At 45.9% G+C, this 23,286-nt stretch overlaps 1 protein-coding gene across 1 annotated transcript in view; it reads right to left on the bottom strand.

Annotated features, from left to right (window-relative positions):
- GALNT14 (polypeptide N-acetylgalactosaminyltransferase 14) overlaps window positions 1–7,857 on the bottom strand; it is a 186,144-nt gene extending 178,287 nt beyond the window's left edge. Inside the window, exon 1 of the mRNA XM_039887477.1 lies at window positions 7,592–7,857. Coding sequence (XP_039743411.1) covers window positions 7,592–7,720 — 129 coding nt within the window. The 5' untranslated portion in view covers window positions 7,721–7,857. The remainder of the gene's footprint in view (window positions 1–7,591) is intronic.
- Between the last annotated feature and the right edge of the window lie 15,429 nt (window positions 7,858–23,286).

Here is a 23,286-nt window from a genome sequence, read left to right as displayed (position 1 = left end):
CACAGGCGCCAGCTAATTTTTCAATGGCCATCAAGGAATTTGGCGTCCATTATGCTTACATGTTGCAGCTGTGAGTGATGGGCACATAAATATTGATTAGACCAGTCTCTGTGGCTGGGGGTGGGGGCGGGGAGAATAGAGAGAATGAATGATTAGAGTGTTCTCAGAGGAACAAGAGAAGCTACATAAATCTTTAGCCTAGACCACAGGGGAAAAAAACCTCGTAATTTCTAAATCTTAGTGAGGACAAAGAAAAGGGGCAGTTGCCTCTTTGAAGAAAGCTGGTCAAGATGGGGCAGTCATACCAGTTCTGTTTCCCACTCTCTCCTGGTCTGGAATGAGATGTAAATTGGGTTTAAACAACGGGATCATTAGAAAGGAGGCAGCTGGATGATGTTCTCTTCCTCTTGGCATTCAAATCCAAAGGCAGGAACATGCGAGTGTCGCTCTCCCCTGCGTTTCCTTGAAAGATCTCTGTAGTGCTTACAGTTAAGAAGACAAGTGACATGAGGAGAATTTAATTATTTTTTTGAGTGCCTAATCTTGTCTCCCGGAAATGTTATGCAGAAGAGACTTTGTACTTGAAAATCAGCATCGTCCAGGAGGCAGTGGGTCAAATGGCTCCTTAATTCCTACAAAAAGGGCTCCTGATCTAAGGGCAGCTGAGCAGAATGGTTCACGGTGGCCCAGAGAGGCTGCCTTCCACCTTCAGAAAGAACTGCCTCTGAATGCAGAGCAGCAGCAAGACACACTGCTCCTGACCTTGGCTGGAACCTGCTGGATAGTACTGGGCTCCTGTCCCTCCAGACTTCTTCCTGGAGCTTCTGACCACCTGCCCTGGGGCTCTCTGCTCTAGACCCCAGTAGCTTGTCAGGAGATGTGAAAATGGGAAGGAGGAAGAATGTGAGGAAGGGAGCGATGGGGAAAAAAAGGCAGGAAGAAAGAGGATTCCTTTGGTGGCACATAAATTTCTCACACCACAGAGATCTCTTCCTCTCTCTCCCTATCAGCTCCTACTGTTCATTAGGTCCTGTGATGGCAGCAGCTGCTGCCAAATGCAAAGACTGCTGCCCCAGAAGGTCGTATCAGGCCATTTATTCTGAAATACCAAAATACCAGAGCCAGCAAATTTCAGGAGCTTCTGCAGAATTCCCCAGGGTACCAGTGTGCGCGTGCGCGTGCGTGTGTGTGTGTGTTTGTGTTAAGTAACCCAAAGGAGTTCTTTCTTAATCAGCTCGACATCTGAGGACTCGGAGACTGATTTATTCTTTGGTTAATCTAGCATTTCTGGTAAAATAATTAAAAGATAAGTAATAGACACAGAGTATCTGTGGTATAATTATTTATAGCCACGAGGTCTCACTTCAGAATTATTCACAAGCAACCCGAAACGACGCAGACTACTGGCAAAGCAAGTGGGACACAAGCGGAGCTGCAGCATGCTGCTCCCACTTCGTAGCTGAGAAGACTGAGCCCGGAAAAAGGATCTGCGCGGTCCCTGGCACTGCCAATGCCAGAAAGAGACGCCTGGGCCACCGCGTGTGTAAGACAACCCAGAAGGAGAAAGCACACTTGATGGGAGCTACGAAGAGACGGTTAAACTCCTCACCTCTTGACTAGTGAAGAACCTCTTGAGGTTCACGCGAGGAGGAAGGCTGACCACCCAGCTCAGAATCACAGCACGCAAGTGGGACGAGTCAGCCGCCAGCTGTAGAGGGCACAGGACACAGCCAGACTCACTTCTCCAAGCAGATGGTGGGTCTATAATGCTGGTCTCTGGGGTGGGATGTGCAGAAGCCGTGGCAGGATTCACAGAGTCCCCTTAAGAGAGGAGCTGGGAATTTATCCCTGCTTTCTAACTGAGATTCTTTCACCCCACAAAAAAAATAAATAAATAATGCATGGGGGACTTTGAGATGCTCTGGAAGAGCGACAAAGCTGTAAACATCAGAAACTAAACAAGGGCACAGCAACACATTTCTTCAAAATGTGTTCCTGGGTGCCTGGTAATGGATAAGACTGGGAAATCTGAGATGGGAGGTGTGGGAAAGGGTGCAGGCAGCATAGTATGGGATAGGATAATATGTGAACCAGGCCATGTGGAAATCCTGGGCCTTAGGCATAAGCCAGTGCAGCCTCATTCTGTCCCTGTTCGGTTTATAAGTGACCTCTGATGAGTGGAAATTAACACTTTAAAATGATACGAACATATGAGCAACCTTGGAAAAGGGGAGTCCCTAGACAGGCCGGGGAGGCTTGTGACAGGAACATTAATTTCTCTTTCCTTCCTGGTTTTGCTCCTTTGTCTTCTCTGATTTGAGCAGGTATCATTCTGGGCCTCCAGGGACATTTGAAACAAGGATTCCTGGTCTTTGTTTCCAAAAGCACCAGACTACTTAGGGGAACAAGGGTTTAGGGAGGGAGAGAGAGCTCTCCACACTGACTCAAAAAGATTCCCTTAAAACAGATCCAAGAGTCCCTGGGACAGGGCCCCGCCCTGGGAATCTGGGGAGAGTGCTGGCTGGGAAAGCGATCTGGGACATGGGTACAACCCAGGGCTGCCGAAAATAACCCAGGGCAAAGAAATTCCCACCAGCTTGAAAGGTGGTGGGGACGAGGGTAAGCTCAGGGTTGTTTAAAAAAAAAAAACAAAAAACAAAACAGCTTGTTGATCTCTAGAAAGCAAAGGCATGCTATTTCTTGAATATCCGAAGTTCTAATCTTGTGCTTTCATATTTCCCAGCCTCTCACGGCCACTGCTACTGGGCCACCAGGAAACACCATCCCCCCGCCTGCTTCAGGAACCTGCTAGAGGGAGAAACAGCACAGCACCCAGCTCAGACACCAGCTCACACCACAGCCAACGAAAGGATAAACATTCCTCGGATAATGGGCTACTTTCGAGAGTAAAAATTCCCTGGACAGAGTCCAACATGCATGCACTGAGCATCAGTAGATTAATAGGGTCTCTCTCTAAAATTCATGATTTTTTTAATGGGAGAAATTATCTACTGAATGAGAAATAAAATAACAGTGTCATATACTTAAGGCATTTGTGGTATGCATATTACAAAAAGACAAGCTCTTTTCTAATAGTGTTTGCTATATTTCTAGTACAGCACAGATACATTTACATGGGCCCAAGGCACTTTGTTCAAAGTCTTTATATTTCCAATACTTTCCTAAAAAAGTACCCCTAGACCTCAAATTCCTTGGCTTTTATTAAACCCTAAGCCCCTGGACTGAATTTAGTTTCTAGGAAATAGGAGACAGATTGCAGGGGTTTTGTTTGTTTATTTGTTTATTTAGTTCTTTCATTTATTGTATAGTTCTCTGAATGGCCAACAAGTAAATGATGGGGGAGAAAAGAAATGAAAACATATTTCAGGTACTCTTTAGTGGTACCATATTTATGGCTAAAATACAGTTTGAATTAAGACACCAAACTTGTTACAAGATTTTCAATTAGAAATTAGAGCTTTACTGAATTGGGGGTGGGGCACCAGGTAAAGGACTAGAATCAACATTAAAAAGTCAAACTTAAAGAAATCTTTACTTGCACTATTAATAGAACCAGCCCTTCCTGAAACTAAGAAAAACAAAACAAAACAAAATAATTTTAACCAGGAGTGCAGCGTGCCTTCTCCACATCACCTGGATTGTGACTAGACATGGGTTTTATTTTATTATCAGGCTGGCTTTGGAGATCCCATCATGAGGTGAATGAAGATGTTTCCTAACACTGTGAGGAAAGGAGAATAAGGCCTGGAAGCCCAGAACTGGAACCTATAGTGGACCCCAGTGAAGGCAATTTGCTGCACAGAGTAAAAAGTTGAGAGGTCTCTGGCCCAGAGTTCCTCACCACAGCCCTCTCCTGTCTCCAATCCCTCCACCATTCTGAACTTCTCTAAATATTTTTAAGGGAAGGGAGCCCACTTGCTTTGGAAAATAAGCGGACCCCCCACCCCACACACACCACAGCAGGAAGAAGCATAGGCAGGATGAAAACTTCCCCGAGGCTTCAACATGTCCAATGCAAGATATCTCTGCATGGCTATGCACAGGCACTTCCTAGGAAAACCTGGGATACCCAACTTATTCAAAAACTGAGGTTTTTTTTCTCTACAATAGACAAATGTCCCAGGAAAAGTCCAAATTCCTAGTGTTGAGGAAATAATCTCCGCCCTGGCAAATGGTTTCTAAACCAAAGGTGCTACAACTGCCTACAACCTTTGGGTACAACCTCCCATGGGACTCTCCCCACCAGGGTGCACTGTGTCCAGTAAGAGGAGCCTCCCCTGCCCCAGATGGCCACTTCCAAGGGCAGAGCAGTAGTTCCCTGAGATGGTTCCCCCACAAATCACACCAACTACCCTGGGGCTCTCCAAAGGCGAGTGTCTAGGGATGGGCCATGGAAGCACTGGAAAGTGGGTTGGGGAACCCATGCTGTAAACATCCCTAACCTCACCCCGTCACCCACAAGTGCAGACCCAGGGCATCCACACAGCACAGCAGCACGGGAGGAGCATGTGGATGAGCAGTTCCCAGAATGATCTCACTCCATTCTTGTCCCTAACACTGCCATTTAATAACAACCTTGTTCTCATGGCCAATTGTATAACTTCATTACTCAAAAGTATTATCTGCCTTATGTGGTGGTTGTAGAGATTAAATGAGCTAAGAGATGTGAAATGGAGTTTGTAAATTTGAAAAATACTATACAAGTGCTAGCTATTGTTATGTCACATGAGAGCACACTCTCACACAAGCTTGGTCTACCAGGAACTCAAGAAAAATGAAATCATGCAGGCATATTTGCATGGAGCCAACAACAACAACAAAATCAACATTTAATATTCTTTATCTGGCTCCCAAATGCCATCCATCATTATGCTGCTTCAGACTCACATGGAGACTTGCGAAGATGCTGATTCTAGGACCTTCTTCCAAACCCACAGAATCACTGTCTCTGCAATTAACCCCAAAATGTGTACAGTAAACAAGCTCTCCAGGTGATTCTAACATGCAGGCAGGTTTGGGAACCCACTGTACTCCTTTTACGGGACATGCAAATTTCCTATACTACAGACTGGTCACGGGAATAAAATTGTTCTGGTGCTAAGATGGGATCTTTCTTTGCCTCTCCACCTCTCTTCTCAGATACATATACACTAAGATATAGAGGGGTGCTGTCCACCAAACACATCTACGAATACACACGACACATATACGTAGACTCAGAGAATCACGCACACAGGTGAAAAACAGGAAGGAGAAATATACTAACAAAAAAAAGCACCTAATAATAAATGATGTCAAGATTTTAAAAGTCTATGGAATATGTGGTTATAAAGGATACAGAAAAGGGGGGGAGGGGAATTAGATGTTAAGACAAAGAGCAAGTGGTTGAAACTAGAAGCCCCCCTCTTCGTAGTGCTATGTCTGAACTTCTGATGTTAGACCACTCCTGAAACCCCACCCCACTAGTCATTTGTTGGTAATTCTGCCTCGACCAGGACCTTGTGGGAGTCCCCACACACAAAGGGCAGGGGCACAGTGTACTCATCACTGCAGCCCCCACACCCAGCACAGAGGCCGGCATATAGCTGCATTCGTTACACAGGTGCGTGTTCAGCACACGCCAGGAAAAGAGAAAAGTAAGGAAGAGGGAAGAAGTGCACAAAGATCTCTTGTCCCAGATCCCTGGTGGAAACTAAGAATAAATAAGCTTCAGGTAATGAGGTTCAGTGCAAAACAGAGAGTTCGTGTCCCCGCGGGCATCATTAACTACATCACAAGAAGCAGAACCACTCAAGGCAAAAGGGGAAAAGCTCTCCATCTCTATGGGTAGATCTGAGGTGAGTGACAAAATTCATCCTGCACTCTAAAGGCTGTTTGAAGTTGCCAGTCTGACCTCGTCACCTCCCTGCTTAGCACCTCCCCAAGGCCCCCTAGCACCCACAAGGTCCTGCCCAACATGACCCTTATACACCTCCTCAGCTTCATCCCTGATGTCTGCCACCTGCTCCAATTATGTCAAACTCACACAACGTGCTGTGTCATTCCTCTGAGCCTGTTTGGTGCAGTTAACCTCTACCTGAAATGCCCTTCCTACCTACCGGCAAACCTACTGTTCATCCTCAACACAGTTAAGTCCTCCTCCTCCAGGAAGTCCCCAGGCTCCCATAACACCTAGTGCATTGAGACGCTCTTGACCCTCAGCACATTGTATGGTCCTGATCCATTGATGAGCAAATCCTCCATCCCAGAGAGTAAGTTCTACATCTCTGTACCCATAGCACCTAGCACAGTAACTGGCGCAGAGCCGACCAAAAAAAAATGCTTGTGGAATTTAACCAAGCATCAGCAAGATTCCAAAACTTAAGTGCCAGAAGTTAAAGGGGAATGTGAATGTGAGAGGCACCTGGATACAGTGGAAATATTCTGCATATCCAAGGTCTGAGTTCAAATCAGTAGTGACCTAAGGCAAGGTACTTAAAGACTGAACCTGTTTCCTAACCTATGAAATAAAGATAATACCACCCAACTCATATAACTACCTATGAAGAAGCACCCACTAGGCTACCTGGCACACAGTGAGTCCTCTGCACTGTACTTACTGGGGAGACTCCTCTCTCCCTCTCCCCCTTGTTTTCCGTCTCCTGCTTTGGACCTTAAGCTCCCCCAAGGGCTTTCTCCCAGCCCCTGGAGGACTGCTCTGGACCCAGTTCATAAATGTTGCCTGGCTGGTCAGGGAACCCCGAGGCCTCCTTCTGTATCCCACGGCCAGGTCTATGGAAGAGAAGGAGACTGAGGCAAGGAGGCTCTGAATTAGAGGTAAGAGCCTGTAGGGAGAACATTCTGGCTCCACTCAGAGGAACCAACTGGGCAGGAGTTGGAAAATCACTTGGATTCTCATTTCCCCAACTCCCCACCAATAACAAGGCGTGTGTTTTTACAGACTCTTTAGTGGTGTTCAGGGCACATTCAATTTCCAATGCAGCTGAAGGGCTCGGGGACAATTATAAATCAGGGGTAACGACAGGACGGATGGGCGCCACCAGCAGCCGCCCAGGAAGGCTGCAGGGCGCTCGCCGGAGATGCACACGCGCGCCGCGAACCCCGGGCCTCCCGCCTCCCATGGTCGGGCCTGGAAGCTAAGGGAAGGAAGGAGGTCAGCGCAGCCGCCAGACTTCTCGCGGGCGCCGGCACCGGCCGGCCCTGCCAACCGACCCAACCACCAGCGACTCTCTCGAGGAGTCCACAGACCGCCACCCTCTGGCTGGCTGGTCCGCAGCGCCCCCTCAGCTCCGGGACCCCGGCGCGCTGCCCAAGTTGAGAGCCTCGCTCTGCCCGCGAGCGCGCGCCCACCACCCACACCCATTCCCACTTACACTGCGAGTCCAGAGACGCCCCAAAGCTTTTTTAAATCCAGAAATATCTCACTATAGCCGCATCCAGCGCCCGGTTACCTGCTCGCAGCACTCAGACTCCCGCCCTGGCTTCCCCGGAGCCTGCAAACACCTCGCGCGAGCTGCGCGCCCTCCGCCAACCCTCTGCCCCGCGCGCGGCGCGCCGCCAAACCCGGTACCTTGGGGGTCTGTACTTCAGGTCCCGTCGACACCTCCAACTTCTTCTTGGTTACCCAGAAGAACAGCAGCACGGTGATCCAGAGCACCCCAAAGATCGGCAGCACCAGGCGGCGAGACAAGCGCGGCATGGTCCCCTTTGCCTTCTCTTCTCCGCGGAACTACGCACCTGGGGCACCCCCTGGCGGTCAGGGTCGGCGGGGCAGGAGTCCCGGAGAGCGTCTTGCTCCGGGGTGCACTAGCCCGTGATAGCGGTGCAGGGGCGGCGGGATCCTGCAAGGCGCCCCGCCCACTTCGGAGAGAAGCGAGCAGGGGTAGGGGCGCGGGGCGCCCCCAGGCGCGGCAGGGAAACGCCGAGGGGGCAGCCAAGCTGGACGCCTGCTCCAGCCAGGGAGGCGCGGTGGCAGCGGAGATGCTTCCCGCGCCGCCACCGCCTCTCCAGTAGCTGCCGCGAGGGAAACTGACTCGAGCTGTGGGAAGGGAGGGATCCGAGGCTGTGCCCGGCACCCCGGGAAGAACAGAAGGGAGGAAGGGGAGGAGGGAGCGAAGGGGGAGGGCGTGCACGACAGACAAACCGACTCGGAGGGAGCGCGGGCGGGAGCGAGAGGGCTCTGAGAGGGGGCGCTACCGTCGCCCGCCGACCGAGGCGCACGGTACTGTTCTGGGGTCGCCCGCGCCGAGCCCTGGCGCAGCTCCGGGACCATTCTGGGGAGGGGTGAGGAGGGGCGGAAACGGTGCATCCGCGAAGCATCCACCGCTAGCTCCATGTTGGGACCGAAGGCGCAGCCCGCGCCTAGCGGGCCTGTGCCTGGGAGGACTTTCCCGCTCACCGCAGGGGCTGCACGTGGCGCTCACACCCCGGTACCGCCCTCAATGCATCTCCCCCACCCCACCCCCACACACACCCGTGCGAAGCCTGCACTGGGAACGTAGAACGCTGGAGGTGCTCCTGGCAGTTCAGGGCCAAGGCCGAGTTCAGCCAACTCCCCAGGGTTTTTCTCTGCCTGCATGCAGGTGCCTGGCAACTTTTTTCTGCTTAATGGAACGCTGAGCTGGTCTAAATTTAACTTTAAAAAAATCCTTTTAAAAATTAAGGCGCAGTTATCTCCCTTAAGGATTTCTCTCCCTGTAAGCATTGGAGCTCTGTGCAACAAAGAAAGGGAGTTCAAAGTTAAGCCAACCATGTGGGGTTTTCGGAAAGTGACCCTGGGCAGGGGGATACTAGGTACAGAAGGTTGTCTTTGAAAAGCCTCTATTCCCAGATGCTTTTAGGAAGTGCAGACCCCTCCCTTTAATCTTGCAGATCAAAATTACTTGGGTCTAGAGGCAGAGCAGATTCTGAATTGGATTCCCACATAGGCCTCAGCTAGGCTGGTACAGTGGTGCTGTCACTGGCTAGGGGGTCCTGACCTGGCTCAGCCACACTAGCTGGATGAATCTTGGGCAAGGCATTTACCTTCCCCAGCCTTAGATTCCTCATCTGTAAAATGGAGAAGATAATACTTCCTGTGACAAATGAGTGAATAGTTGTGAAAGCTGCATGCAAGGTGCTGGTGTTATCTGATCATTTGATAGCTCAAAGAGAAGAAAAACCTTGCTCTGCCTGGGAACAGTGGCTGCCAGAACTATGCCATTTTAATATCCGCAGCCTTAGTTGGAGGGATGCTTATCTCATCTAGTTGCTTGGAGAGGTGAGAATGATGTACCTACTACTGTAGCCACCATCCTCCCATCCCCTCCCTGCAGAGCTCAGCATAGTAGAAGCCTCTATACACTAGAGGAAGTGGGGCTCTGGAATTCATTCCCCAGTAAGACAGAGGCTCCAAGAACTGATGTCAGAAATGGAGGAATCTGCTGAAAGCCACTGTATTTGGTACCTTGTCTTTCAGCCATAGGGTAGTCCTGCCTCACAGCCCCAAAGAGTTCTTGGCTAGGCTGTAGGTAAGAAGTTTTTGATTGGAAACAGGTGTAAATCTAATAGCTTAGAAAAGCTGAGCATTCTTGCCAGCCTATCACAAGATTCTGCTGAACTCTCAGACCACCATACAAAACCCTAGGGGTGATTCAGGATTCGCCTTCGTTAGAACTCTATGCACTGAAAGGTTGAGGTAGGCTCCCTAACCATCACTCTGGCAGGGCAAAGGTTCAGGAAGATCACCATCATGGGAGGGGAGGGTGAAAGGAAACAAGAGAACCCATCCCTACAGCATCTTGAGCTGCCTGGATCTCTTCCAGGAGCCTCAGCCTGGACCTACAGACTTGGGCCTGCAAAGCGTTCTGCAGCAGGCTCTGCAGGGGACCCCCAGGCAAGCTGCTGAGACTGTCGGCTCCAGGCAGGAGCTGCAGCACCATAGTCCATTGCTCAGCGCTTTGTGATACTGCTTCTGAGTAACAGATGGCAGGCAGTTACACAACACCACCGCCAAGCTTTCGAGATGGAGCAGCACCACACTGCCTGCTGCCAAGGGGCTAGGTGCTTCATTCTAACTGGCATCTGGGGAAACCAAGGCCCTGGGTTTCCCATAACAGCTCCATGCAGGGCCTGCAATGCCTAGGAGAGCAGGGTTTGCCTTCCAAGGTGCTGGCCTCTCGAATCACTATTTTGTCCTCCAGTAAAGTGGAAAAGATTCCCTGGGCCCCTGGAAGCTGTCAGGGGAATCCATTTTTGCCAAGTGTCCAGCCAAAAGGCATACTAGTTGGGGTTGCCAAACTGGTAACTGTTGTTAAGATTGAAATCGATGATGGATGTGACTTCAAAGCCAGGTAAGTCTCCACACAGGGCCCAGCCCTGTAGGTCTCTTGCAGGACTCAGCCTATCCAGGGGTCCCCCATGCTCTGGCAGATATTTAAAACTTTAATAACCAGCTTAAGTAATGCAGAGTACAGTTGATCCCAGTGGGGGATTAGCTATCACTGGCGATTAATCCAACTACTTTTTTCTCATCAAAGACTATGTGGGGAGGAGAAGCTCCCAACAAAAGATTTAACATGGCAGGAAGTAAGAAAAAAAATAAGTATGCTCTGAATTAGGTATATCCTGGTGCCCTAAAATGGATTTACCTCCCCAGTCTTGACATTCTTGAGCAAGTTTCTCATTTCTCTGGGTCTCAGTTTCCCCATCTGTCATGTCATGCTCTCTGGAAAACTCTTCTAGCTCATTCATCCAGGCTTCTAACCTTCTTTGTCCCTGTATTAGGATTCCTTTTGCCACTCCCGTGGCTGGCAAATCCTGTGTGAGCTGTTCTCTCCTTGCAGCCGAAGACATTAGAGAGCGAATTGGGTATTGGAGCAGATGTGAGTCATTCATGTTAGTATAAAAACTATGGAATAAAACCCATTATGGCCCCGGAAAGCTGTGTAAAGCAGCATATGGAGCAAATGTAAGCTGGAAACGGGAGGAAGCTGTGAAGTCCAATGCAAATGCTCCCCAGTGGCTTTTGCTGGGGGTTTTCACGCTTGCTTCGCTTGCTTCTTGTTTCCTTTCGCTGTCCTCCTGTCACTCTCGCTCAGCTCGCTGCAGAGGCTGCAGCCTTTTGTTCCTTTCAGATCAGATGCCCCACATTCTTCTCTGTGCCCACTGCGTGGTGACTTCTGTGAAAGTATGCGTGTGCATGCGTGTCTGCCGTCTGCATGCTTATTAGACCTGTCACCACCAGCAAGATGCCCTCTGTGCCGACCTAATGAGATTTCACCCACGGAGGCCCAAACAGCTTTCTGTTGAGGTTTTTACCCTTCTGGGCCATAGGGAAAGTTAACCAGCAGCAGGGCAGACTATAGCACAGTGATGAGATGAGAAAGACCCAGGCCAGCCCAGCACCGCCAGGGGGCTCTGGCAGCGAAAGGAACAGTATCAAGAATTCAGACATGTCTGTCTTTATTCCACAGTCATATAGACACAAGTCTTTGGGCTAACCCCTGCCGTCTGCTCTGTTCAAGTTCTCCAACTGTAAATAATGCATCAGCCCCCTTTTCCTCTGTGTTCCTCTCCCTTTTCCTTGCCACTGTAGATTCTGTCAAAACCGCATGTCCCGAGTCTCCTGCAAGGCCTTCTTATAATGTGAGTGATAGAATAGTTTAGGCTGCGTGGTAAATGAGAATGAGCTATTACCCACCTTCTAACCTCCTCTCTCTGCCACATTGGTGCGTCTTTGTCAAAAGAATAAAGCCAGCCAGCTTTTCCTCTTATCTTTGATGAGTAGCTGAGTGGCTTTATCTAAGGAATCTGAGAGTCACCTTTCTGGATCTTTCTCTCCCCATTAAACAACTTCTTTCACTATCCCACTTCCCTCTACCCTTCCTCCCCTTTTTTCTTAGGTACCACTGTGTAATTTGCTTCCTGGAAAAGGACTCATATCTTCGCATTTCAAAAGCCTGCTTCTTTCTTTCATTATTCAAAATGCCCCAAACTCTCTTTGTTCCTCTCCCAAATGCCGAGTGTAAAACTTACTATTGCTGCAATGATATGTCTTTGCTGGTTGTGGAAAGTGGTTTTATCTTCAGTGATGGTGTCCTGCGGTAACCTGAGTCATGCACCCCACCACCACATAGAAAATGCAAATTTCTAGTAACATGAAGGGGTGACTCAATTAGCTTAAAGAAAAGTAGAGGAAAATTCTTTAACCTGAATCACCTAAAAGGGTATCTGAAAGAGGAGAGCCCAAGCATAAGAAGAAATGGAGAGATTCAAAGACAGGTGTCATTTACTTTCCAGGTCCCAAATTTCAGACAGCCAGGTGTGACACCACCTGCATCATCTCTGAACACCTGAGGCAGTTCTCAATAGGCTTAAGCTGGATCCCAGGACAACCTCTTGTGGCCAATGGCAAATTTTATAATCGAGTCATTAGTAGGTGTTGCACGTTGAGCAGGGTGACCACACACCCCAATTTGCTTGGGGCAGTCTTGGTTTATTCCTGTTTTCCTGGCATAATTATTAACAATACCCCGTTTTTAAAGAAATTCTTATTTTAGACAATAAATTAGATGGCCATTCTAATGGACAGGAGAAATTCCAATGATGTTGCTAAAAGGAGAACTGACTTTCTTAGTGACTAAAAATATGGATCTTTGCTGTTAAAGTTCTTTGAGTATGTGCTGAGTTTGGGATAGCCTGCATGTTCATGTAGGGCGCTATTCTGAGTAAATGATATTCAAGACATTTATTTAAAGAAGAAACCACGTGGACAAATTGAACTAGCTTTAAATGGGAAATAATTGTGTTGCTCACATCAGTCAATGGCTATCTAATCTCATCCACCCAACTGAAGGCATTTTACCCACCTGGCAACTCACACATCCCAAGAAGCGGCCAGGTTTCTGGCACAGATGTCTCTTCAAAGGGCAGGGCTTCCTGACATCAGACCCCAATTATTTCTCCAACCATCTCTTTCTCTCACCCACATACCTAGGCAGGCCATGGAAGTCACATGAATGAGTGAAATGAGATGAGATCAGAGAATCAACAGCATAAGCACAATGATGGCAATGGAACTGACATTCAATCTTTATGATGAAGACACAGTAGAGTGTGCTGGGGTCCATGTAGGACTCACAAAGCAGCAGCTGCAACTGATCATTGCCAGTGTAGATAAAGTAGTGCCAGAGTGTTCCAACTTCTCAACAGAAGCAAAAGTCCAGGTAACTATGTGAAATTTCCTGGCTTTTAACTGTTGTTAACTAATTCAATTCCCACCCCCAGCCCCACCCCTCAAAATCAGGTGGGCTAAACTAAACATGTCTGTAATCTGGATCCAGCCTGATGCTTGCCAGTTTACAATCCATACTTCAGCCACAAGTATTTTAATAAGCACTGAGATTTCCTATGTACCATCATCCTACTAACTCAGAGCAGACATACCCAGCTAAGACTAAGGGGAAATTGTGGATCAGAAGGAGCCTTGGAGACCATCTAGTTCAATGCTCCTTATTTTGTAATTGAAGAAAGCAGAGCCCAGAGAAACTACATGATCTGAGAAACTACATGACCTACCTACAGAAGACAAAAAGTTCATTAGTAACTTGAGTTATAACTCACCTACCCAGACCTCTCAGTTCTCCAAGTGGCATCCTTCACTAGTCTTAATAGACCAAGTGAAATAGGGAGCTGAGACATTTTGGGGGGCTTTTAAGCCCAGAAGTTTCCAGGTAATCAGCAAAGCAATCAACAAATACAGTGTGAGCACAGATTCTAGGCAATTTGCTGTAAAGAATACAAATAAAATATAAGGCCTGTTTCCTTAACAGCGAGGAGAAACCAGATCCCGTAATGCTCAAACCTGCATCCTTATCACCAGCTCTTCAAGAAAGTGTCAGCTGGTGTTCAGGATGCAGGCTTGAGTGTTACAAGATCTAGTCCCTCCTCGTTGTTGAGTTTCCATGGAGTAATGACCTGAGTCCCAGGTGGAGGTGTTTTGATCTACCTGAGAAATAGCTACATTGCAACAGGAAAGTCATTTTTGTAGCCATACTCTGCACCTGTCTTCAGTTGCCCTCTCTAAATGCTGTACAAATACGAATACTAAATACAAAGAGACAGCTTGGTTTCCAACTCTGGTGTAACGAATGGAACACTGAGCTAGGAGTCTGCAAATGAAAGGTGCTTTTGGCATTTTACTCAACTGGGCTGCCTCAGAAGGTAGTATTGGTATCATTGCCCATTGGCAGAACACTGTTTTTTAAAACAAAAGCCCCTTCCCTTTTGCAGTTTTCTCCACGCAGACAATTTATTTCACCCATCTTCTGGCTATTTCACCTTTTGTGTCATCATTTTCATGAGACAAGTGAAAATAATATTTCTCTCGTGCCCCAAAGAGCCAAATTCCTTTTCGTGTCTTGAGCCAAAGGAGGCGGGTTTAAGCGGTAATAGAAAGAAGCCTGATGAACAACAGTCTGAGCACAAATCCTCAGGGAGAAATAATGCATCTCTTTGAAAAAAATAGCTTATACTTATGAGGTAGGAGATTTTCAATTTATAAAGGTTTTCTATTTCCTTTGATTGCCAGGATAACTGCATCCCAGAAAGCTTAGGCTTCTCGTAGGTAAAACAGACTTACCTGCCTCTGGGATCTGGAATGTAGATCCAAAGCAATGAGTGTTAAGCCTGCTCTTCACACCCTGGGCTGCTGTCCCAGGGGTTTTGAAGCACTGTAGAGCAAAGGGTTAAAATCTGTTACCCTGAGAGATGGCAAAGTTCCTCTCAGTGATTTCTTCCCCTGTCACTGCTCTCAGGCCTGAATTCCAAATTGATTTCTTTAATAACTATTAAAGATCTTTTTAATTAAACCAGGCATCCTTTCCCTTGGCAAACTTTTCTTGATGACATCTCTGGTTAATTAAAGGTTTAAGCTGCAAAGATGTATATTACATAAGAACAAGGGAAGCTGCTTACGGTGCACCAGTGGAGGGCCCTGCTGGTTCCTGCTGCAGTAGGAAGCTCCAGAAAGTGTTAATAATAAAGATGGTTGTGTAAGGGGGGAAGGGTTAACTTTTCTGTTTCCTGAGCTTCAATTTCTCCTTTCAGGCTGGCTGGGTAAGTGTTCATCAAGTGCTTTTCATTAAAAGCATCATTCATTTTGATCATAATTCACTGATGCCGACAAAACATTTTTACCTTTTCATCCAAAATTCCTGAGGAAGTTGATACATTTCTTAAACAGAGAACAACAAAATAAAGGCCTCTTTTCACCCATCGATGAAAAGCAGCCACCTCTACAATAGAAAGTAGCAGGTTCTCACAAGAAGGGGGAAAAAATCATGTATGTATTTGCAATAGTAAATTACTCCAATCCATATACCTGCTTTCTCTCGGTTCATTTTTTGAGTTTTTCTATAGGACCCCTATTTTAAAGTGGTAGAGCAGGGTAAAGTGTTCAAGATGTCATTGAAGAACAGGACTTTTCTTCCTGCAAAGTTAACTAGCTCTTAAGTTGGGAATCAAACCCACGACCTTGACTTTGCGGTCACGACGGTCAAAAACAACGATGTACATGAGAATTACCTCTGATTGCTATTAGTTAAATCAGATACCAATATCTAACTCCAAACCTGCTGGATAATGTTTCTAGGCATTCAATTTTGGGAACCACTGGTCCAATAAAGTTGAGTTGGTGTCACTTCTAGGCCTGCCTGGAAATGAGAAAGGTAGCCTACTATTTCAATATTTTAGTCTTATAGATGACTCAGACAGGCAAAACGAAACAAGGGGAAATAGAACCTCATCAGTATTGCTGAGGAAAAGAGGCTCCAATTCTCATAAGACATCAAAGAGGGGAATTAAGATTTTTCTACGTATACGTTGTCATCGGTCAGTGGCTCATAGCTCCAGATCAGTGGTTCTCAAACCATTAGAGAGAATCAGAATCACCTGGAGAACTTGCTTTCATAATCATTTTATTGTAAAAATTTTCAAATATACAGAAAGATAGAATGATAGTCTGCTCAACGGCCACACAGGTAATATACCTACCACCTAGATTCAGCACTTAACATTTTGCCATTTATATGTGTGTGCATGTGTGCCTGTGCACACATGTGCATACATCTGTAATTGCTGAACCATTAAAAAATAAATTATAGACATCATGATACATAACACCTAAATAATAACCCCAAGTAACACAGAAATACCTTAGCATACATATCCCAAAATTAATGATCTCCTGGACATAACTACAATACCATTATCACCCCTAACTGAATTAAAAATAATTTCCTAAGATCACATAATATTCGGCCCATAATCAAGTTTTTAGAGAACTTAAAAACACAAACAAAAACAAAAAACGCAAAGCTTTCTGGCAAGATTCCCAAGAATGTTTGTTCAGTTAGGTAATGATTATGCATTGCGAAATGCTACTGTAGATGACTGACTAATTAAGAATGCTTGTCTTTCCAATAACTGAAACACCGTTCACTTTTTGTACTTGAAAATTGCTTGGTGATTTGCATGGCACTTAGTCGTATTTCATCTGATACTCTTAGCAATGCTCTTCTAAGGTAGGAGTGATGAGGCAACCAGAGCCAAAAACTATTGTGACCTGCCCAGGTCCTCTAGGCAGATCAAAGAGACAGCTTGGATTCCAACTCTGGTGCAATGAATGGAACACTCGGCTAGGAGTCTGCAAATGAAAATGCTGGTTCTCACTCTGCTTCTAGCTCTGCCTATGTGACTTGGGGCATTGGAACAGACTTCTCTGGTCTTCAGTGTCTTCTCCTGTGAAGTGAAGGACTAAACTGATAGTCTCTAAGATCTTTTCTACTTCAGTCTTTCTTTGATCCAATGCTTTTCTGAGTCCTTCTCCAAAACCCTTTATTAATCTCCATTTGGTTCAGCAGCAAATTCATACAAGGGTTTATTTAGTCATAGGGAAACCCCCACTAATAGAATGTTGAGAAAGAAATGAATTTGACAAACATTTACCCACACTTGCTATGGCCAAACGTGCCCAGACCCTTTAAGCTCCAGGAGGGTGTGAGCCAACACTGAGAAGCTTCTTCAGTAAATCAGATGGGATCAGGAGCTACAAGAGGAAGCTCAGCTTGATACCCCATTCCATTTTACAAGTGACCTCAGCTCCCCCATTTGTCCCTTTGTGACAAGGGCTCCGTGCTTCCTTGAACTCTTGCCAGGTTCACCCACATTTCTTGAATTGGTCCACAGCAGAAACGTGGTCTGACATGTGAGGACCAGAGCTACTTAAAATTCTTCATTTAGGGGAGACTTTAATTTTATATATATTGTGTGAATTTTTTAAAACCTAAACATATCCATGCATTGCTTGTGTAATTAAAAATAAATAATTAAAATCTTTGACGGCTTGATGGGTTTTTCTTCTCGGACTCTCAAAGACAAAGCAATCTCCAGGGTGCAGCAAATGGCTCTGAGGTTTTCACTGGTGTGGTGTGTGTGTGTGTCTGTGTGTCTGTGTGTGTGTGTGTGTGTGAGAGAGAGAGAGACAGAGACAGACAGAGACAGAGAGAGTGTGAGTGAGTTAGGGGCAGGGAGGTGGCATGGGCTTCCATTTACAGAACCTGAACGAAAATGGCCCAGTAATGCTAATACAACAGTGATAATGTTTAAGCACTTATAAACAGCCCACATGCACATTAAAGGGCAATATGAAAACAAAGACTAGGTAACCATGGTGGAACCTGGACCAGTGGTAGAAGGTAGGAGAGAAAGATGTGGAGTAAAGAACCACTTCCTCTAATTCTCTCTGTCTCTGTTTCTCTTGGCCTCTCATGATCACTTTCAGAATATCCTTTCTTCTTTATCCTCATTGCTTTATCCTCATAATGTCATTCACGACATCCCCCACCAGAGGCTCTGAGCATGTTTATTCTCTAAAAGCTCTTTTTCCTCATTAGGGAGTTAATCGTCACCAGCAGCCTGTCCTGGTCCTTTAGAGAAGGAACTCGCCTGTGGTCAGGTTTACCCAGCTGAGATCATACAGCCCAGCAGTCTCACAGAGGGGAGTTAAAATCTAGAGCTTTCTGTCCTGAAGAAGTCACATGCTCTAGGAATGAGTCCTCTTCATGGAGAGTCAGACCAGGAAGTGACCTTGAATCTGATTGTTGAATCAGATGCCCTGATTCTCTCTAGCCTACCCTCAGAGGCTCTCTGGGTTGTCTGGCTTTAGTGGCATTCACTGCCCCCTCCTGGAATCAGCTGAGGTGGTCATCATCCCTCCAAAAAAAATGGAACTTTGGTAAGGACAAGGTTAAAAACCTCAGGACTGAATAAAAGGCATTCAGAACGATGAAGACAAAAAAAGGGTGGGTCAGTCTATACATGGTGTGAAGTGACCATAGCTGGCATGGAGTCAGTCTGGCTTAGTGGTTAATCCCCTGGGTGCTAGACTAGAGGCCTATGTTCCAAAACCAGCTCTTCCAACAGCTATAGACTTTTGTCAAGCTATTGAATCCTTGTGTCCTTTGGATTCTAGTCTAGGATTTGCTGCTTCTTACTTGTGTAACTTGGGCATGTTGTGTAGCCTTTCTGAGCTTCAGTACCATCATATGGAAAAAGAATGACATTAAGGATATGTTCTTGCAGAGAACTTGTCATCAGGATTTAGAGACAACGGCTACAAAGTACCTGGTACAGAAGGTAATCAATATGCTAGTTATCCATCATTGCTGCTCATGTTCATGTGATGATGGTTGAGATATGGATCTTGAAGGCAGGGACAATATCTTTGGCACCTTTGTGCCCCCACCACTTAGTGGCATAATGGGTGTATTGAAAATACTCAACACTATGTTGAATTTTTAAATTTGAGCATCTCCTTCCACTTGATCAGCAGCCTTGTAATAGGGAATGTGAGGAGGTGGGCTCTGGAAATAGAGCACCAGCTCCACCCCTCACTGGATATGTTGTGTTGGCAACTCTGGTGGACGTGTGACTTTGGTTTGGCTGCCTGTGTCTGAACCACTTCTATCTTTAGGGAATTCCCCCTTGATTAGAGACTGAAACAGCCTCTCCTCAAATGAGTTGAAACCACTAGTTATTTCCTTTCCTAGCCTCCCTTGCAGCTAGAGCCCAGCTCTAAGCTCTTTCAATCAAATCCTTGTGCCAGATTTTACATAGGAACTGATGAGCCAAGAGGGAAGGGACAGAGAGCAATGAGAGTAATGACAGTTGAAAGGTTGAATTCCTGGCACAAAAGAGGCAGATGCTGGCAGCAATGACAGAAGCAGCCTGGCTGAGAGCCTGCACAGAAACGGCAGTGGTGCCCATACTGGTATCTAGTCCTCTATAAGAGTGACAGTGGTTTGCTCACCAGACCTGTTCTGCAGTGTGAGATTAGGCATAACTCTGGAAGTGTTGCCTTTGTTTGCACTGAGCTTCCCAATTCCTTTAATTTTCTGTTTTGGCTTTATCAGCTGAAGTCATCCTCTGTAACTTGCAACCCAGAATTTGACTGATCCAGCAAGGCAGACTTAATGAGACATAATGTCTCTGCAATTCAGTTTCCTCATCTTTAGAATGGGGTTAATCCCTCAGGGATAGAAGGAGAAAATACATGTCAGGTGTCTGGTATCAGAGTACTCAATAAGTATTATTTTCTTTGAACACACATCTAGCAGCAGCCATAGCCTCAAGCAACTGTGTTACTTACATTCCTTTTTGATGTCCAAGTACTTGTGTGCCTCAGGGAGCCACGTAATTCAAAGAGATTCCAGCTATCGACTGGTTCATTAGAGTGAAATCAGAAAGCCAGGTGTAAACCATACCCCAGGTTTACATGGAGAATCATCGAGAGTGATCTGTATGAATGGAATCCAGTGCAGGGACCAGATATGGCCATCGATTCCAAGAAATCACAACTCATACCTCCAAGTTTCCCTGAATCCTCCAGAGGAAATAGAATAATCTCGGCTTGAATAAATACTTGCTTAATGCTTTCAAGAATATAATTCCTTCTATTTTCAAAGTTTGCTGAAACTGGAATAAGAAGCAATCGCAGAGTTATCGTCTCTTGACATCTATTTTGCTCACAGACTGGTCAGTTTTTGCCCCTTTGTTAAGGCCCTTGCACTTCAAGGATATTGCCATTAGGTGGTGATAAAGAGCCACATACTCTGACTAGAAAGTCTAGATAACATCACTGCTTTAGATCCACCTCGTGGATTTGTAAATGACTTCGATATTTGTTGACTGCAAGAAAAGGAAAAACCACTCAAACTGGCTTAAACAAAAAGGGATAATTAATTAGATGTATAGCAGGTATTGCGCAAAGTCCAAGGACGATAAGGACAGCCAAATCTCAAAAAATAATCCCTCTCTTCGACCACAGAAGCCTTGTCCTTGATCCTCCGAGCAGCTCGCCTCATTCTTCCCCCTACAAGGATTGCACCCGTGTTTCACCTTTCCTATCCATCTTAGATGAAATAGCAGCCTCTCAATCTCTGCGGCCTTGGTGGCTTTCTTTTCTTTCATAGCACTTATTATACTGCCTGAGCATATAGTTTATTTTCTTTCTCCCCATTGCCTCACTAGAATGTAGACTCTGTGAGGAAAGGGCCTTCGTTTTATTCACTACGGTGTCACCTGTGCCCAGAAGAGGGTATGATGCATAGAAGGGGCTCAATGCATGGTTTTGAATGAATAAAGAATGAGTGAGAGAGTGAATTCTCCTTCTTCCCCCAGTCTTGTTCTCTGTTTCTAGGTGCTTCTAAGTGCCTATAGAAGAAAATGGCTCTCTAGAACCAGGTTTTTGTGATCCCCTCATTCAAGCTCCTAATTATTGACCAATTTAGTTTCTTAGTGAAATTCTTAAAGAGAGAAATAATCTGATTGGTCCAATCCATCCCACAAACGAGTTCCTGTGGAGCCCATCCGACAGCCAAAGACTTTCCATTGTAGAATGGAGCCCAAAGTACAAAAGGCAGGTAGGACTGTAGAAAGAAAGGATTTGCATCTGTAAGTCAAAATCATTAGGTGCACAGTCTTTGTTTTGTTTAATTTTGTGTATGTAGCTGTAAAATCAATTATAATTACTTTTTGTCCAAGTTCCCCAATAATCCACGAGGATTACTGTTTTTTTTTGTTATTACATATATACACACACAAAAAAAAAATTACACAATACGTACGTGTATGAGTCTCTCTTCATGAATTCCCAACTGTTTCACAAAAGCCCTTCTCGGTGGAACAGATCCGAAGGCAACCCTTCACTGGGAAGCTGAACCCTACACTCAGCATTTGAGCTTCTGCCTTGATCGGTCCCTCATGCTGTGGTTTGCTTCCCTCCTAAGAAGACCTTCAATTATGCTTCTGCGGGTCCTCCACCTGGGTACGGGCTGAACTATTTTCATCTTTCACTCTCCCACCACATACCCGTTCTCTCAGTGTTTTTTTTCCCCCCAGTTAGCTTTAAAATGGGACAAAACCTCTACCATGCTGTGAAACTCCATGTCTCTCTTTCACCCATCTCTTCCAAAGAAGAAAATTATCCCAACTATTTTCCTTTTCTCTTTCGTTAGAGTTGCGTACAATCACTGCAGTATTAATTATCAGACTTGGTCTGGTTGCCCTGGCAATGCTTACCAAAGTATCAGAACCCTTCCAACAGAACACCACATCCAGCAGTCAATTACCCGTTTTCTTTACACATAGAAGCCAAGCACACAGAGCACCTGGTGCAGAGATGTACACCCAGGGGATGCTCAGTAAACACTTGCTGACTAGTTGACAATGCCTAGGCAATGAGGAGGTCCTTAGCCTGCAGACTTGAACATATGAAGACACTTAGAGCTGGCGGCAGAGACACCGCCCAAGGGGAGTAGCAGCAGTGTGAATTTACAAGAACATCGGCATGGTGCTAACACCTTAGAAATAACTTAGAAGAGCAGAGAAGGGACTAAACGTCCTTTGCTAGGCCAGGCTACTGCTGAAGGAAAAGAGGGAAAAGCTAGACCAATTTTTTCCCTGCCTGTCATTTCCATTACCATCTCTCTAGGCAACACAGAAGATTCTCCACTTTGGACCTCAGTCTCAGGGGTTCTACCATAGCAGAGCATAGCTCAACTCATGCTAGGTCAGATGTCCAATCAGGAAAATCTCTCTCACTCAAGTGAGAGTAACAGAGAGTGCTAACTCTATACACGAATACAAGAACTAGCTTTCAGCTTAGTTACAGACAAATATGATGTTTCTAGCTTGTTTCCCCTGAGGCTACAGGTTCATGGCTCCAGTCTTTAGGAAAGTTGAGTCCTCCCAGGTACATCTCAAATTCAAGTTGAAACTGTTTGCTTCATTATATATTCAGTCCCTGATGGCTTCTCACATTTCTTTTGAATATAAAGAACAAAGAAAGACCCACTTAAGCTAGCCCGTTTAAAGGAGAGTTTATAGAAAATATACAGAATTTACAGTCACCTGACCCAGCTGAGCCTCTTGGGAAGAAGAGCTAAGTTATTGAAAGGCACAAGGACCAAGCAGCTATTCTGCTCTTTGGCACAAATAGTCTTGCATCTCTGCCTTTCTCCAACTTATGCTACCATCTCCTCTCTGCCCACCTGTTTCCTCACTCATGGTTCCTGCTCCCGTAATTTCAGCTTTGGCTTGCATCGGAGCTAACACTGACCCCATCTCTACATACACTTTGGACTCAGATTCTAACAAACAACTCTTTTAGTCCCTTACTATTTCCCTTCCAAACGTCAAGGGAGGGATCTGATTGGCTCAGCTCTGCTCAGAAAACTGCTCTAGATCAAACGATTGTGGCCAAGATGGAAAGAAGGGATGGATTTGAGAGCTACTTGGGGGAAATCATCAAGCATACGTCATCTGCTGAAAGAACTAATGCACACACACAAGAAATCATAGAGTTCACCTGACAGAGAAACTAGTTGAGGAGGGTAGCGTTAATTCTAACCAGGGAAGGTATTATAGAGAACATGGCTATGAACTGGGACTTTTGAAAGATGGTTAGATTTGGATATGCTGGAATGGGGGAGAATGGGTTCCCAGACAACAGCGAGAAATATGTCTCAGGGTTCAGGTGATGGATTTTTGTACTGGTGTACTTTATATTCAGTCTTCTCATTGCCCAGTAAGGAGTAAAACTTGAAAAAAATCAGGTAATATTGAAAGTGCACAAAGGTATTCATTTAACGTCAGCCAATGTGGACTGGGTGTCTCTTCTGTGGCAAGCATTGTGATTATGCACAAACTGACACCACTCAAGTGCCA

Source organism: Pteropus medius, unplaced genomic scaffold, assembly GCF_902729225.1.
Source record: "Pteropus medius unplaced genomic scaffold, Ma_sr-lr_union100, whole genome shotgun sequence".
Classification (NCBI taxonomy): domain Eukaryota; kingdom Metazoa; phylum Chordata; class Mammalia; order Chiroptera; family Pteropodidae; genus Pteropus; species Pteropus medius.
Note: the sequence above shows the minus strand (reverse complement) of the source record. Positions and strands in the feature narration are given on the sequence as shown.